The sequence below is a fragment of the Pan troglodytes genome, chromosome 1 (assembly GCF_028858775.2).
Source record: "Pan troglodytes isolate AG18354 chromosome 1, NHGRI_mPanTro3-v2.0_pri, whole genome shotgun sequence".
NCBI classification, from domain to species: Eukaryota; Metazoa; Chordata; class Mammalia; order Primates; family Hominidae; genus Pan; species Pan troglodytes.
The window spans coordinates 213540235-213556803 of record NC_072398.2 but is presented as its reverse complement, the minus strand read 5'-3'; the positions used below and the strand labels follow the sequence as shown (position 1 = coordinate 213556803).

The 16569-nt window shown below is 56.9% G+C and overlaps 1 protein-coding gene across 9 annotated transcripts in view; it reads left to right on the top strand.

Annotated features, from left to right (window-relative positions):
- ARHGEF10L (Rho guanine nucleotide exchange factor 10 like) overlaps positions 1 to 16569 on the top strand; it is a 177453-nt gene that overhangs the window by 135138 nt on the left and 25746 nt on the right. For all 9 annotated transcript variants that reach the window (XM_054679891.2, XM_054679881.2, XM_054679883.2 and 6 more), the window contains 3 exons: positions 378 to 601; positions 1052 to 1206; positions 8934 to 9082. In XM_054679891.2, coding sequence (XP_054535866.1) covers positions 378 to 601; positions 1052 to 1206; positions 8934 to 9082 — 528 coding nt within the window. The remainder of the gene's footprint in view (positions 1 to 377; positions 602 to 1051; positions 1207 to 8933; positions 9083 to 16569) is intronic.

Sequence of the window (16569 nt, the reverse complement as noted above, 5' to 3'; positions counted from 1 at the left end):
GAATATATTGAGTATGTATCTATCATATGCTAGACACAGAGGTAAAACAATGGTCAACACAGAGAAGGGCATTTTAAAGGAATGGAGTAGATGTTTACTTTATATTGGTTGAAATGCACCCTGCAGAGGAGGAAATAGAAAGCTGACTGAGTATTTAGTCCACCTTAGCTCCTTACCTGATTTCCTGTGGGCCCTGAAGCTTATTTGTTGCCATGGCAGCTGGGGATAAATGACCTTTGTGAAGGCAGGATGTGTGTGGGCAGGAGAAGGGATGCTTCTCTCAGGGGATGGGGTCCTTGGGAAAGCAGGGGCTGAGGTCCTCCTCTGCTCCCTCCTGTGGTTCCCACCTGACGGCCTCTCTGGGTCTCTGCTCCCAGGTCGGGGGCGGACAGGAAGGCGCAGGGGGCCAGGTGGAAATCTTTTCCTTGAACCGGCCCTCGCCCCGCACCGTCAAGTCCTTCCCACTGGCAGCCCCTGTGCTCTGCATGGAGTATATCCCGGAGCTGGAGGAGGAGGCGGAGAGCAGAGACGAGAGCCCAACAGCTGCTGACCCCTCGGCCACAGTGCATCCAACCATCTGCCTCGGGCTCCAGGATGGCAGGTGAGGGGCCCGGAAGGAGGGGTGAGAGCAACCTCTGCAGGGCTGGGTAGTGGGTGGGGGCTGTCCCTGTAGCTTCCGGATCTGCCTGTTGCCCACCAACATTCTCTGCCCCTGGTCTCCAGGAAGGTGGGCCCCAGAGCTGCCCAGTGTGGGAGCCAAAGTGTCGGGAGCTGCCTGCAGTGCAGTTGCCTGGCTCCTCCCAGGCAGAATGGCTGGCTCTGGAGCCACCCTGAGTCCTTTTCGTGACAGAGGTGTCAGGGAGGGTACCATCCCAGAAAACCATGGAAAAGTGAGCTCCCGCATGGTGGAGCTATGGCCTGGCCACACAGCTGAAAGGCGTGGCTGAGAGGGATCAGCTCCCTGGGGCCCTCTCCCTAGGAGGGCATGGGGGCAGTGAGTGGGTGGGAGTGCTCCGTGTGTCATGACCGCTTCTCCAACCTCTCCCCGCAGCATCCTCCTCTACAGCAGTGTGGACACTGGCACCCAGTGCCTGGCGAGCTGCAGGAGCCCAGGTCTGCAGCCTGTGCTCTGCCTGCGACACAGCCCCTTCCACCTGCTCGCTGGCCTGCAGGATGGGACCCTTGCTGCTTACCCTCGGACCAGCGGTGAGGACTCGGGGGAATGGGGGAAGGGGGGCAGTCCTGGATGCCAGCTGGGTGCCAGATTCTCTGCCAAGAGAGCATACAGGAGGCTGGGCAGGAATGATTTGGGAAATCTCAGTGCTGAGGGCATTTGGAGATCCCTGAGCCCCACTGGGGTTCAATGGGTGGTCCCCCATATGTGAATACCTGCTGGAATAGGGTGCTCACTACCATGTGGGCAGTGGAATCTGTTGGCAGGAGACTGTAGTGGATAAGAGAGGTACTCACAGGTTGGAGAGACCTGGCTTCCCGTTCAGGCTTTGCCCGATGACAGCTGTATCCCTTGTTGCGTGGCCTCCCTTCTTTGGTGCCTGGGACTCTTCATGAGAATAAGGGCAGTGCCCACCACTCATGGGTCCTGGAGGGTTAGACAACTCCATGAGGGCAAAGCACACGGCCAGGCCAAGGGCTCAGTGGAGTCAAGTATTTCCATCTGGGTTGTTTTATTGAGCCATCCCTAGCACAGGTTATGATGTCAGGAGGGCAGGAGGGCAGGGCTAACCATGTTTGGACTGCTGTGCTCCAGGGCAGGGGTAAAGTGCTTAATGCATGTGTGTTATCTTAATTCTCATGCACCCCTTGAGAATTGCCTTTGCTTTACTGAGATGATGCTGACTGGAGACCAGACGCACCTTCTCCCCAGCCATGTGGAGTGCTGTGGTCCCCGTCCTCTGGGCTTGTTCAGCCCCGATTTGATGAAGGGGGCTGAGTAGAGAGTGTAGCCAGCCCCCAGTCCCCTAGAAGGGGCAGAGGAGCCTGAAGGGCCCTCAGCGTCTCTTCTCCCCTACCTTTTCCGCCAGCCAGGCTGTGATTGCCGCGTCATCACAGCCTGTTACAGGGTTATAAACGGATATTTGTACTGAGCTAATTTTTTTTTTTTTTGCCACTTGGCACTGTGTTGGTATTTTTAATTAGCTTTTGGTAAGGCATTTATAGTTTTTAATTAAATGGGGAAGAGGGAGGGAAAAAACCCTTCTCACCGTCAGACAGAGCGTGCGTGTGAATGTAAATATGGGCTCAGATCTGCGGAGACTCATGGGGAGTTCTAGAGCGACCACTCCCAACTGGCTCCCACGGAACAGTGTGAGCCCGGCCTGTGCCACCCTGGCGCTCTGGTCCCCAGCTTGGGTTGGCTTTGGCCCATTCCCTCTTACTGCTCGATTCACCAGTTTGGGCACCTGGGTTGGAAGGAGGTGAGGCTGCCCTGACAGGGACCACAAACGGCAGACATGTAGCGTCGCATATCCTAGAGGCTGGAAGCCTGGGGTCCGTGTTTGGATGGGTCATGTGCCCTCAGAAGGCACTAGGGAAGGGCCTTACTCCCAGCTGCTTCAGGTGTTTCCTTGCCTGTGGCAGCAGAACTCCAGCCTCTGCATGGTGTTTACCCTGGCTGTGTGTCTGTGTGCAAATTTCACTTTTTTATGAGGACAGAAATCATATTGGATTAGGGACCTGTCCCTCTCCAGTATGAACTCATCTTAACTAATTACATCTGCAATGACCTTACTTCCCAAGGAGGTCATATTCTGAGGTACTGGGGGCTGGGACCTCAACATACAGATGAGGAGGCACAGTTTACCCCAAAACATGGGGTTTGGGGTCCACCCATTGGCTTCTAGTCTGGGGTTGGAGCCTGTTAGTCAGGACCAAAAGAGCCACTGGGACCATTGAACCCCACGCCCTCATTTTCTGGATGGGAGCAGACTGTCCAGAGCCCCCTGACTGAGCTGAACCTGCACGCAGTACCCTGCCTCCCAGGCTGAGCTCTCTGCAGACGTGAGGGGTCTTTGGCTTGTCCAGGTAGAGTGGAGGCCATGGGGTCTGAAGGCTGAGATGTTCTACCAGCTTTCCTGCCTTGCAAACATGTGTGCACCAAATGCTTACTGAGCACGTACTATATGCCATGGACACAGTGGTGAGCAAAATGGACAGGCCGCCTGCTCTCATGGAGCTTACAGTCTATAGAGGGAGAGGGAATCGGTTAGTAAACAGGCAGAAGTATAAGATTATACATGATGCCGAGGGCTCCTACGGAAAGGAAAGAGTGTTGTGTGAGAGCCTCACTACCCAAGTGTGGGGCAGGGTGTGCTGCAAAGGCCTCCCTGAGGAGGGGGATCCTGGGGCTGAGATCTTAAGAAGCCAGGCAAGTGGAGAGTTGGGGGAATGGTGTTCTTGGTAGAGGGAACAGTACACGCAAAGGCCTGGAGGCAGGAGAATGCTTGATTTGGTGGGGGAACCCGGAGAGGAAGCCGTTTTGCTGGACAGCTGGAAGAGGAAGTGGCAATGGGCATGACCCGGGGGCAGACAGAGCTGTTTGCGAGGGCTCCAACTTGTCTCAGTGTGTCAGGGAGTAGAGAGGCATGTTAGAGGTGGCCGAGCACTGGGCTCCCTCTGGCTGGTAGACAGGAGGGGAGGCAGGTTGGCTGGCTGGGAGGCTGAGGCACCACCTGGGCCGGTGAATTTGGTGGTCACGCTCTCCCAGTGAACCTACTCTCTGGGTGTCCAGTTTGGCTGTGGCCAAGGAGGCCCCTGAGAAGGGGCTTGCCTTACCTGGTCTCCCCACCCGTACCCAGTGGTATCTTTCAGAGGTGGCCCAAGCAGGCAGCTGTGTTCTCAGGACCTGCTACATGGTATGTGGTGGGCGGGATTCACCCCCATCACCTTCCACCTGGATTACATGCGGCCGGGTCTTGAATCATCCACCTGGTCCATGACCAGCTGTGGGACTGGCATCAGCTTGGCCCTCATCCAGATTCACTGAGGCCTTAGATACCCCTCAGATACCCCCACCCATCCCAGCAGCAGAGCCAGGGCTTGGAACTGCACCCGCATCAACCTCGCAGGCTCTGTATCAACCTCAGAACCCACCATGGTGGCCCTGGTGGTGTGGAGGGTCCAGAGATTGTGGAAATCTAGACCCCTCATCTTCGTCTAGAAGCAGGTACTCCATGAAATATTTGCTGGTGTTTGAAGTGACATGTTCACTGTCCTGCCAGGTTAGGCTGAGACCAAGACTGGCATTCCTGCTAAAACTGGCATTCCTGGCCATGCTTTGGCTTATTGGAGAAGGACAGGACCAGACACATATAGGTCTGTAGGACAGAACCCACAGAACCAGCAGCTGAGAGTTGACTGTCCAGGCTCCAGGGTGACCAGACCACGTGGAGGAATGGACTGGCAGAGCTGGAGCAGCCTCAGAGTCCCACCTGCAGCTGAGAGACAGGGAAACTGAGGCCAAGAGCAATGTGGCCATGGCAGTCACTCTGCTGTCCTCAGGAGCATCTGCTTGTTCTCATTCATTCATTCACTCCTTCATTTGCTCAAGAAGCCAGTGCCCCTGAGGTGTCAGGCATGCAGCAGGGTGCTGGGGCCCGGAGCTGAGACAGCCGGCCACTGTCCTTGCTGGCGTGCTACCTGGGTTCTCCCCTGCCTCTGAGAAGGCACAAGGGCATTGCCACGCCTTGGGTGGGGATGCGGGAGTATCCCTGGTTGGGCGCTGGGGCTGTGGTTCGGAGTCCCCCCTTGAGGAGGCAGATGGCATAATGGGTAAGGGATGGGTTGGGCATCAGGCTGCCGGGATTGAGTCCCCACTGTGAGAGCTTGGGCCTTTCCTTTGCCCCTCTAATCCTCAGTTTCCTCACCCGTGAAATGGGGGTGTGGACAGCCCCACTTCATAGAATGGTTGTGAAGGGTAGACATGGCAATTCCCACGAGTGCCACGACACAGCCTGGAGGATTGGCACCTCCCACGTGTCCCTTTATCACAGTCATCATCATCACAGTCGCTATTTACTGTCACCAGGCAGGGGCTGCCCTTTGGGCCCCTCTCAGCCGTGATGACTTTCACTCTGGGACCTGCTCTCTGGCTCCAGCCCAATCTCGACCCCTGAGGGAGACCCAGGGGCTTTCTCCACTGCTGGCTGGGGGAGGAGGGATGCCAGCCTCCTGAAGGTGCCTTTGCTGAGACAGGGCCTTCATCTCCCTGGTGCTGGCCACAAGAGCTGGTGCCAGGCTCAGAAGAATGGGCTGTCATACAGGGGGCAGGCTTGTGCGTGTGGGTCTGTTTTCCAGAACATGTGCGTGCTTTCCCACAGCCACTGGAGGGTAAGGTGAGGAGGGGGTGGAAAGGGCGGGGCTCCCATCAGGCAGGGGCGGCTCTCACCAGAGCTCACAGCAATTGGGTTTAGGATCTCAGAATCATGGTGTGTGAGAGCTGGAAATAATCTCAGAGGACAGAGTTTTGTCCTCATGGTGCAGATAGGAAAACTGAGTCCCAGCAAGGGGAAGTCTCTTGTTCAGGATCCCACCATGGGCCCTCTACTCAGGGACTCCTGTCCAGTGTCCCTTATGAGCTTTTTTTTGAGACAGAGTCTCACTCTGTCACCCAGGCTGGAGTGCAGTGGCACTCCACTGCAACCTCGGCCTCCCGGGTTCAAGTGATTCTCCTGCCTCAGCCTCCCGAGTAGCTGGGATTACAGGCGCACACCACCACACCCAGCTAATTTTTGTATTTTTAGTAGAGAAGGGGTTTCACCATGTTGGCCAGGCTGGTCTCGAACTCCCAACCTCAGGTGATCCGCCCGCCCCAGCCTCCCAAAGTGTTGGGATTACAGGCGTGAGCCACCGTACCCGGCCTTTATGAGTTTTTTGATCTATCAGTATTAGCATTATTAAACTTGATCACAGTTCATCATTCTGCCCTGGAGTCGACTTCTTAGAGGATTTCTGGAGACTCCCAGCAAATGCAGGAATGGCATTCATGCAGTCCTTAGGGTTTTAGACCCTAGCTCCTACCTAGGCTGCCACAGCGAGGCTCTGTTCCAGGGGAGTGGATGCAATGGCTCCGGTGGCTATCACTGTTGGATAGAGCCCCACTTTCCAGTTTTGGGGGGGTGTTTTCTCAGCATCCCTAGCTGCTTTTTCCAGCCCCCATCTCAGCCATAGCAGCCTAATTAGACTCCAGCTTCCAGCCACGAACACTACTCACCTCTGGCCACTGGGGGGCGCGCAAAGCCTTGCATTTTCTTGGCTCCAGCCTCCTGCTGTGGACCAGCATCCCTGGCGGAGGCCTGGCCGCCTTCGGGTCACTCGCCCCTCCTGGACGCCAGGCCCAGCTGCAGAGGCCTTCAGAAACCTGAGAGGGCAGTGGGATTGGAGAAGCAGGCCAGGCCCAGAGTCAGACAGAGCCGAGTTCAAAACCCGTCTGGCCTGTCACCCCTTGGGTGTCTTTGTGCAAGGCCTTAGCTCCATGGGTCGCCGTTGTCACGTTGGTTAAATGAAGTCAACACTTGCTTCCACACACTGTTGTGTTGTGGCAAATGGCATCAAACAGTAAGAGCCACGGACACAGACTCCTCTGTAGCTGAGTGAATTGGGGTAGTTATTTAAACTCGCTGTGTCTCGGTTGTCTCCGTTATGAACAGGGATAATAATAGTATCTACCACACATGCTTGTTGGGAGTTAAGGAAATAATTCAAGGAAGGAGGGCCTGGTGTGTGGACACAGAACACTGCGTAACAACCGCTGTCAAGACCCTGACTGTGTGCCCAGATAAATATTCTTGCATATTGTATTGACTCCCTGCAACATCCGGAGAAGGGCAAGCGTGGTTATCATGCCCAGTGTGCAGATAAGGGAAACTGAGGTCCAGAGAGGCGAAGCCCCCGTCCAAGTTCACACAGAAGTTCTGAGGCCGAGGACTGCCCTGCTCTGCCTGCTTCCCTTGGTGCTCACGCTGGCTGGCCGGGCAGAGCGCTCTGTGTGCCTGGAGGTCGAAGGGAGTCCCTGTTCCCCTGCTTCTTTGCGGAGCTTGGATTCTGCCCATTTTAAGTAGGGCATAAGGGCAGAAGGGGAACCTGTTTTATAGATGGGAAAGAGGTGGGGAGGGAGGGAAAACTGGGCCTGGCAGAGCATGGGATAGGCCAGGGTATGGTAGGGAAGGATGGGGAGGGGGTGGGAGTCTAGTTTGGCTCTTGTGACCACACCCCAGCAGTGGCTTCCATCACGTACCCTGGGGCCCTTCCGGCTTTGGAGACAGCTGTGCCCCATCGTGCCACCAAGCAGCTGGCTCAGAGGGGAAGGGTCTGCCTGTGATGGGCTGCTCTGTACTCTTACCAGGGACCCAGTGGAGGGCAGGTGGGGTAGCAGGGCACTGACAAGCTCACAGCTAGCTGTGTCCTGCCTTCTAGTCCCCCGCCACTGCTGCCTGTCTCTCCAGAGCGTGCCATGGCCCAGGCTGCTCCAGGCTGGGACCCAGCTTCCTCTTCAACCCCCCTTTCCCACCTGGCACCCTGACAAGGCAGGGCAGCCACCGGGGTTCTGTGTGGCATCAGGTGTGACTTCTGAGAAGAAACAATCTTGGCGCGCGCCGCTTGGATGCCGGAGAAAATGGTTCTTGGGTGCGCTGATCATCCCAGGGGAGGGGAGGACCTTGCTTGGGCCAGGCTCCTAGGTCTGTTTGGTTTTCAGGGATGGCAGACTGGGGGATTCATTGCCTCTCAGAACATCCTCTGGATCAGGCACGGTGGCTCATGCCTGTAATCCCAGAACTTTGGGAGGCCGAGGTGGGTGGATCACTTGAGGTCAGGAGTTCGAGACCAGCCCGGCCAACATGGCAAAACCCTATGTCTACTAAAAATACAAAAAATTAACTGGGTGTGGTGGCGGGCGCCTATAATCTCAGCTACTTCGGAGGCTGAGGCAAGAGAATCACTGGAACCCGGGGAGGCAGAGGTTGCAGTGAGCCAAGACTGTGCCACTGCAATCCAGCCTGGGAGACAGAGTGAGACTCTGTCTCAAAGAAAAAACAACAACAACAAAAAAAACCACCCTCCACCTCACCTGGCAGCAGTGGTGTTTCTGGAAGAGAAAGAGATCTTGGTAAATTTGACAGAAGTGCCTTGGAGTCGGCCAGAAGATTCATGAGAAATCAAGATTCAGTCTAGATAAGCTACAGCATCAGAAAAGTCCTCAGAGACAATCTTGTCAGCTCCCCACCCCATTTTACAGATGGGGAAACTGAGGCCTCGTGAAGGGTAGAGATGTGCTCAAGGTCCTTAGCAAGTTAGTAGTAGCAGAACCAGGGCCAGACCCCAAGTCTCCCGATTCCAGGTCCAGGACACTTTCCACCATATCATGCTGCCTCTTCTGAGAAGCCTCCCTGGATTTCCCCTGGTGCAGAGTTAGTTCCTTCCATCTCAGCAGTTCTCAAGGCCCTTGTGCACGCCTGCTCATTTGTGCTTGGTGTGTCATGTGATAACTGTTGATTAACCTGTTGGTTGCTCTGACCAGTGGGGCTTCCTAGAGGGCAGGACCTGTGTCTGATTCCTTTCTGTCTTCCCAGCACCCAGTGCATGGCATGGGTGGAGTAGGTGCTTACTGCATGTGTGCGGAATGAATGAATGGGAGAGAGGGAAAGAGAGAGAGAGGCAGGGAAGGGAAGGGGGAAAGAGAATGGAGGGAGGAAGGAAGGGACGAATCTGAGAGTAGGGGTGGCTGGGTGTGGGACATGAATGGTGGGAGTCGGAGGCAGATGGGGACAGCCACCACCCAGCTGATGGAGAGAGAAAGGCCCTGGAGAGCGGGGAGAGGGTGTGAGGGGCCCCGCTGAGCCCCCTGCTGCTGGCCTGCGTTCCCAGGAGACCTGCTTGCCGCTCCTGGCCCCTGACCTTCCTCCCGTCTCTCCCTGCAGGAGGTGTCCTGTGGGACCTGGAGAGCCCTCCTGTGTGCCTGACTGTGGGGCCCGGGCCTGTCCGCACCCTGTTGAGCCTGGAGGATGCCGTGTGGGCCAGCTGTGGGCCCCGGGTCACTGTCCTGGAAGCCACCACCCTGCAGCCTCAGGTACTGCACTATCCTTTGGCTTGTGGCCCTGGAGGCCTGCCTTCCTTTTGCTGACCCTTTCTTATGTCCACCCCGGCACCGCTTTCAGCTCCCAGTGGCATCCCAGGGATCGATTGGGCAGAGTTTGTCTGGAAGCAGAGGGGGCCCAAGGTCCCTATTGGGCTTGACCTCTTCCTCTGCCACACCTCGCCAAGGCTACCAAGAACAGAAAGTGCCCAGCCGCACTGCACTGTGGCCTGGATCCTGAGTTGTGTCGGTTGCTGCCTGTGGAAGTGGGATTGGGGTCCCTGTCCTTGGACTGGTACCCAGGACTTGTACCCACAGAGCCCGGGCAATGCTGAGGGTGTGGCCAGGGTGGATGCAGCCATCCGCTGGGCTCTTCAAACCACATGGAGGGAGAGGCTGCCTGGGTCCTGCCTTACCCTGGTTCCAGCACTGCCCATGCCTTGGCCCCCAGGATGAGGGACTGGTCTGGGGGGCTTGTCCCTGGCTCAGCCTAGGCCCGTGCCTGTCTCTGACCAATAGCACTGTCCGCTCACCTTACCACACCTGCAGTCCATCCTGGGCAGGAGACTCACCATGGTTCCCCAAAAGGTATTTTGGTGATATTTGATTTGTTTGGATTATCGATTGCAATGAGTCGCCACCTGGCCTGGAGTGGAGCTCTCCCAGGGCGCTTCCTCATGAGGGGCGGTCTTCATTCGCCTGCCTAGTTCTCTCTCATGCAGCTGTAAATCAGCTGCTCAACAGCCTGGCAGAGACACTAAGTGGAGTCCTGGGATCTTAAGAGCACAGATGATCAGGGCTGGGCTCCAGATGACACAACTCTCATTTGATAAAGGGGGAAACTGAGGCACGGGGCCTTATGGATGAGCTCTGAGACTGGGGGCTGAGTCTGGGGGATGCCGTCCGCGCCTTTCCCTGGCTTGCTTTTCTGGTGTTTCTGGTGTTGTAGCAGCACAGAGGTGTTGTCGTTGGAGCCGGACCTACCAGACTGTCTTTCAGTTCTGCCACTTGCATCTGGGCGCCTCTGTGCGGCTCCCGTGGGAGCACGAGGCTTCCAGTCTGTAATGGGAATAAGTGTCCCATTCCTGGAATCCTTTTCCTTACTGTATCAGTCAGGGTCGTCCAGAGGAACAGAACCAATGGGACGTATGTGAGTGTGTGTATGCGCATGTATATGTATACACACATATATAGGAAGAGATTTATTATAAAGAGTCAGCTCATGGGGTGGTGGAGGCTGTGAAGCCCCAGCATCTGTGGACAGCAAGCTGGAGACCCAGGTGAGCTGCCGGCATAGTTCAGTGTGAATACGGAGGCCTGGGAACCTGTGAGCCAGTGGTGTGCCTTCCAGTTCAAAAGCTGGCAGACCTGAGACCCCAAAAGAGCTGATGCTTCAGTGTGATTCTGAAGGCAGGAAACAACCAGTGGAAGGTAGTCAGGCAGGGAGCGAATTCTCCCCTCCCAGCCTTTTCCATTCAGGCTTCAGCAGATTGGGTGAGGCCCACCCACACTGGGAAGGCCATGTGCATGACTAAGCCTACCATTCAGATGCTAATCTCATCTGGAGACACCCTCACAGACACTCAGAGCCACGTTTAACCAAATATCTGGGCTCCTCGTGGCCCAGTCAACTTGACACATATAATTAACCATCTCTCATGGAGTGAGATGATGCTTGGAAGCCATGGTACCTGGCCAGTGCCAGCCCAGGAGATAATTGATCAGCAGCTCTTCCTGGGTGCTGGGAAGGGGAGGTGGAGTTACCCAGCCTAGCTCCTTAGACAGAAGGGAGAGGCAGTGCCATGTGCAGGACCAGTGGGTGAGCTTTTGCTCCTTTGAGGAGCAGGGGCCTGGGGGCTGATGGTGACTCTTGGGCTGGGCACCCTTCATGGGCAGCATGAGCTCCAACCTCATGTCCTGGACTCATGCCAGGACCTGGCAGTGAAGACCTTTAACCTCACTGGTGCTACTGGGCTGGGCCAAGGGACAGTGAGACACCAACAGGAGGGAAACTCCTGCCTTAGCACTCCCGGTTCCTCGGTCCCCTTTCTCCCCCAAGAACAGCTGGAGCAACTGCAGCTGCAGACTCCCTTCCCAGCCCCTGGTTCATGCTGGGGGCTTCCTGCTCTACCCCAAGCCCACCCCACCCCCTCCCTTCCCAGCCCCTGGTTCACGCTGGGGGCTTCCCTGCTATCACCCCAGCCCACCCCACCCCATCTCTTTCCTCCAAGGGCCTTGCACTTCCTTGGCCTTCTGAGAGGAAGGTGAGCGAGGAGCACTAGCTTTCCCAGGCCCTTTCGGGTCCCCTGACCCATCTGGGTCTCAAGCCAGGAAGAAGGACATGCCTGACCCCTTGGCTTGCCTCTCCCAGTAGCCCCCAAGTGTCTGAGCACTGTCCTCACAGCAGGTCTGACTGCTCTGCAAGCGGTCTCCTGCAGACCCCCTAGCACAGCGTCTGACTCAGCCCAGGAGTATACTGGTGGACAGGTGCTCGGCCTGTAGGCCTAGTGTGCTGGGCGCCCATTCAGGGCAGTGGTGTGAGGAGGAAAGGAGGCCCAGCCTGCTCTGGGGGTCTCCAATCTGCTGGGGGAGACCCAGCCCTTGGGGCAACCTTCAGTCTGATGTGGAAGACACAGCCTGTCTTTGGAGGTGGGGGCTTCAGTCTGTGGAGAGAGACACAGCCTGCCCTTGGAGGGCCTCCAGTCTAACGGAGGAGGCACAGCCTGCCCTTTGAGGGCCTCTAGTCTGATGAGGGAGACCCAGTCCCTGTTCTCAATATGGGGGGAGTGGGGCCCGAGACAGGAAGAAGCCGAGAACAGAGAGAGAATGGGATGGGAGGGTGCAGGTTTGGTCAGAGGACATTCTCTCAGTGCTGCCAGTAGGAGAATTGGGGCACACCAGGTAGGAGGCAGCTCAGAAAACAGGAGGCAGGGTGAACTGAGAGGGGTTTCCAAGGAAGAATCTTTTAATGAAGGGGTCTGGAGGGAGGGGAAGCCAGAAATTACAGGCAGGGGCCTGCGAGAGCAGAGAAGTGGCTGCCGGCTGCTGGCAGGGGAGGTGTGAGTGGCACGGCCCCAGGGCACAGAGCTGCCCCTGTGAGCTGGGCCTGTGGGGCTCCTCCCAGGCTCTTCTGGCAGCTCAGGAGCATTTGAGACTTCAGGAGGGGGTAGGACTGGGGAGGCGTCATTGAAGACAGCAGCCCTTGCCTGTGTCCCGGCCACTTCCAACTCTGGGCAGCTGGCACCCTACCCCCTTGGAGGTGTGCAGTTGGAGAGCAGGCTGCTTCAGACGGGACCGTAGCTGTGCCCCTGCCAAGCTATGCAACCTTGGATAAGTCATGGAGCCTTCCTGGGCCTCAGTTACTTCATCTGTAAAATGGAATGATAACAGTACCAGTGGGGAGTTAGCAGGAGGACAAACCGAGAACATTCAAGCGAAAGGGCCGTTTCACACGGTCTTGGCACGTGGCGAGGGCTGGGTGAACATTATTTGCTGTCATTGTAATAATTTACCTATCTTAAATCCGCATTGCTGTATATGTCGTTTATTTGGAAAATCAAGCTGCTCCCGGGGTCGGTGTTGTCAGTGGGTGTGGGGCATCAAGCCCACACTGCAGGTCTGCCATCCTCTCGCCTCACTGGAAGACAGCCTTCCTCCTGCCAGCAGCCGTCCAGGAGCATGGGACGGATGGCCAAGGGAAGGACAGGGGCCCGGGTCAGGCCCTGCCTGGCTTTCACCTGTTTTTGCCCCTTGCCAGCCGTAGTGCAGTCAACAACCAGCCCACAGAGCTCAGCTCTGGCGAGACCATCCCTGGGGCCGCAGTGGCCACCAGGCTACAGCACGAGGCTGTGATGATTTAAGATTAGTTCTGGACCAGCTGCTGTAAAGAAGGGGATCAATATGGCCTTTCACCTGCTTTGCACACCTCGGGGGGCATCAGGAGGGCTGCTGGCTGGAGGGAGGCGAGATGGAGGAAGGGGTGGCCAGGGAGCCTCTGCAGCAGGGGCCAGAGGGAGCACACGCCCCCGTGTGCAGCCAGGGAAATGGAAAAGTTTCTGTTCGCTGCGCGGTGCGGGCAGCTTGCCCTCAGTACACACAACCATTCGGCACAGTAACGAGGTGATCGCTATGCATATTTAATAAAGCCATGCTCCTGCTGCTTGGAATACAGGGGAAGCCGGCTCCACCTTGGCGCTGGAGATCTGGAAATGGCTCCGTCTGGTTGCTGCTAATGACTGCTTGACCTGCTCCTGGGCTGCCCGGCTCCACACTCACCACAGTGGCCACTGCATGGCCAGCCAGGCCTGGGGGAGCCGCCTGGAGCCGGGGCTGCTGCTGCTCTCTCACTGGCTGTGGTCTCGTATGTGTGCCTAGGGCTCAGCATCTGTGGGCTGTGCCTCGCGTGTGATGTCTGCAGCAGAACGCCTGCCTTCAGAGGAAGGGCATTCCTTGCTGGCAGCCATGTGGCAGAATCTGCCCCAGGCTTGAGAAAACCCCCTATGGGGTTTGAGATTCTTAGAGCGGTTCAATGCTCCAAGCCAGGAGACCCAGGCATGTGCTTTGGCTGAGGTTGTGGCTAGCATGGCCCAGGACCAAATGTGAAAACACAGGGGCTTAATCTAGGACTGTGTTACCTCTAAGGGGCTTTTTCTGACTCCTCCCACCCTCAGGAAGTAAACCAATGTATATTGAGCGATTCCTTTGGACCAGAAATGAGTTTTGCGCTTTACCTATAGGATCTCGTTTAATCCTCAAATCACGCTTTGAGATGAATACGATTATTCCCACTTTACAGATGAGGAAACAGAGGCACAGAGAGGTTAAGTAACTTGCCCAAGGTGACACAGCTAGAAGAGGCAGGGTTGGGATTTGAACACAGGCATTCTGAGTCTTAACCCCTGTGCTTAACCCACCCACCTTGGTGGGCAGAAGTCTCAGTTTCCTTTGGGCTGCCTGGGCCCCCCAAAGCTTTCTGTCTGCGTCAGATGTAACTCCCGGGAGCTCCTCTTGTTTCCATGAGCACGCCTTCCGGGCCGAGGACTATGTTGTGTTCATCTTTGTTTCCACAGTGCCTGGATCACTGGCATCTAGCAGGGGCTCCCAATTCCAGGCTCTCTGTATGAGGTGCTGGAGGCACAGAAATGAGCAAGGTGGGCTCAGCAGTCCAGGAGCTCGGAGTCCAGTGTGCAGAGACAGAGCTGGGACTGTCAGCTTCCGCCCAGTGTCATGAGACCAGGGACAGGGAAAGCCCAGGGGAGGCGGGATCCCAGAGGAGGCGAGAGGGGTGCCAGACCCAGCTGGACGCAGGACAGGAGCAGGAGACAGTTGTCTGGAGGCCAGGATCCCCGAGCTCGGCTATGCGGGTGAGTTGGTGTGTGACTATGAAGGAAGAGGGGAAGTGATGTTCTGGCCAGAAGAAAGCGCCGCGAGCCACACCTAGGCCAGAGGCAGCCCGCGAGTGGCCAGAAGGCCTCCAGGGGTGGGGCCCCTGAGCCGAAGACTGCCTCCCTGAGGCCCACATGGCCTGGACTCTGCGCCTTGTCCAGCTGGTCCCTGCTGGGCCGCCTTGACCTGTTTTGTGCCACCATCCCCTGCAGAGCTGGCACCCGCGGTCTGTCTCTGGGTTTTATGCTTGCCCACCAACTGCTTGTTCAGCTCCTTGATCCCAGCAGAGGCAGAAGCGAGGCCTGTTAAATAATAACGTTGCTCACCGGGGCCCGTGTCAACACCGCGTCCTCCGCGTTCATGATCTAGATCGCACCGCCTTCAAAGTCTAATCCAGTCGTTTGGAGTTCATTTTAACCGATCGCTGGAGGGGGAAGCTGGCTGTGGGATGATTGTTGCATCTTAATTTAAAAAAACTTATTGGGAACAGGCTGATAGCAGGCCTGCGGCACTTGAGGTGTGTTCGGCTGCATGGAGGGCCAGTGCCCTGCAAGGCTGCTCCCTGACAAGGTGTGAGCTGGCGTCTCTGCCACCCTGGCTTGTGGGAGGACAACAGTAGTGACAGCATGGGGCGCTGGGGACCCGGCTGGGCTGTGAATACACATTATGCTATTGGATCTCCGCAATGCTGAGGAGTGACCCGCTGGGCCCATTTTACAGATGGGGATGTGGACTAGAAGCCAGGCCCTTTGGCTTGCAGTGTGCAGCCATGCTGGCCCCTTCCCACCACCAGGCCTTCACCTCTGTTGTTCCCTCTGCCTGGAGCACTGTTCCCCTCCTGTGTGGCTCTTCTTTAGCTTGGGTCTCGGCTTAACTGCCGCCTCCTCAGTGAAGCCACCCTGACTGCTCCAGCCGAGTCATCCCTACCCCTTCATGGTCTCAGCACATCACCCGACTTTATTGCCTTCAGAGTGTTGGTCACTTTCTGCAATTATCTCCTTGAGTGCAGTTGTCCGTCTGCACCGGCGCCTCACTGCCTTGTTAACCAGTGAGTCCCAGGGCTGGGCACGGCGCAGCCTCTCAGCCAGTTAGGGGTGAGTGTGCCGGCACCTTCCTCCGCCACGGCGGAGCTGCCTGTGCAGGGCGGTCGCAGGGCCCTCGCAGGACTCTGCAGGAAGGTGAGATTCGGGGGGTTAGGCATTCTTTCTGCACTGGGGCAGTTAAGGAAGTGTCCTGGGAAGAACTGTGCCTTCAAGGAAGTAGGGCAGGGAGTCCCCTCCCAAGAGAAGGGAGGGAGGAATTTGCAGAAGGGGCTTGTCCAGAGGGTCTGTGGCCAGTGGGGATAGTCCCTGCCTGGATGGCAGCCGGGGACAGATGGACAACAGTGTCACTCAAGGGTGAGAACCCTGCCTGGACCTGCACCCGCACCAGCCTTGCGGTGTTTCTATGGCAACCCCCTTCCCCCAAGCAGATTTTCAGCCTCCCTGGTGCAGTTGCAAGAAGCACAGGCCTGGGTCCTGCCTGGAAAGTGCTGGAACTCAGGGCAAGTGGCGTCAGCATTTGGGCCCCAGGCCTGGTTCCTGCCTTGAGGGGCTGTGGTGGGGTTAACTGGGGCAGCCCCTCCCCCATTAGACCCGGACTTCCCATCCTTGGAGAAGCCCGTCTGGACCATTTCACCTCCTACACACACCACAGCTACATGCTGACATCCTGGGGCCGGTTATGGGATTAACCAGACTGAAGCTGAGTAGGGTGGGACTGGGCCTGGCTGGCTCCCATTGTTACCATCCTATCCCCATGGCCCAAGGCCAGGCCTGACGCAGAGCAGGTGCTCAGTAAAGGGTGGTTAAGGCCAGAAGCCCCTCAGGGAGATGGGCTCTGTCTGTAATGTTTCCCCAAGTGGGGGGTGGGGGCATTGCAGAGCAGCTGACCGAGGCTTGGTTTTAACCAGCTTCGGAGCATGAAGGTGCTTCCTGAAGCGCGTGCGGTCAGCAATCTGCTCTGCATCTGATGCCTCCTGCCGGTACCTCTGCACTGGCCTCTCATACCGGCTCTCATGCTTTTTGTCCCTAAGCAGGACAGAGAAGAAACTTCTC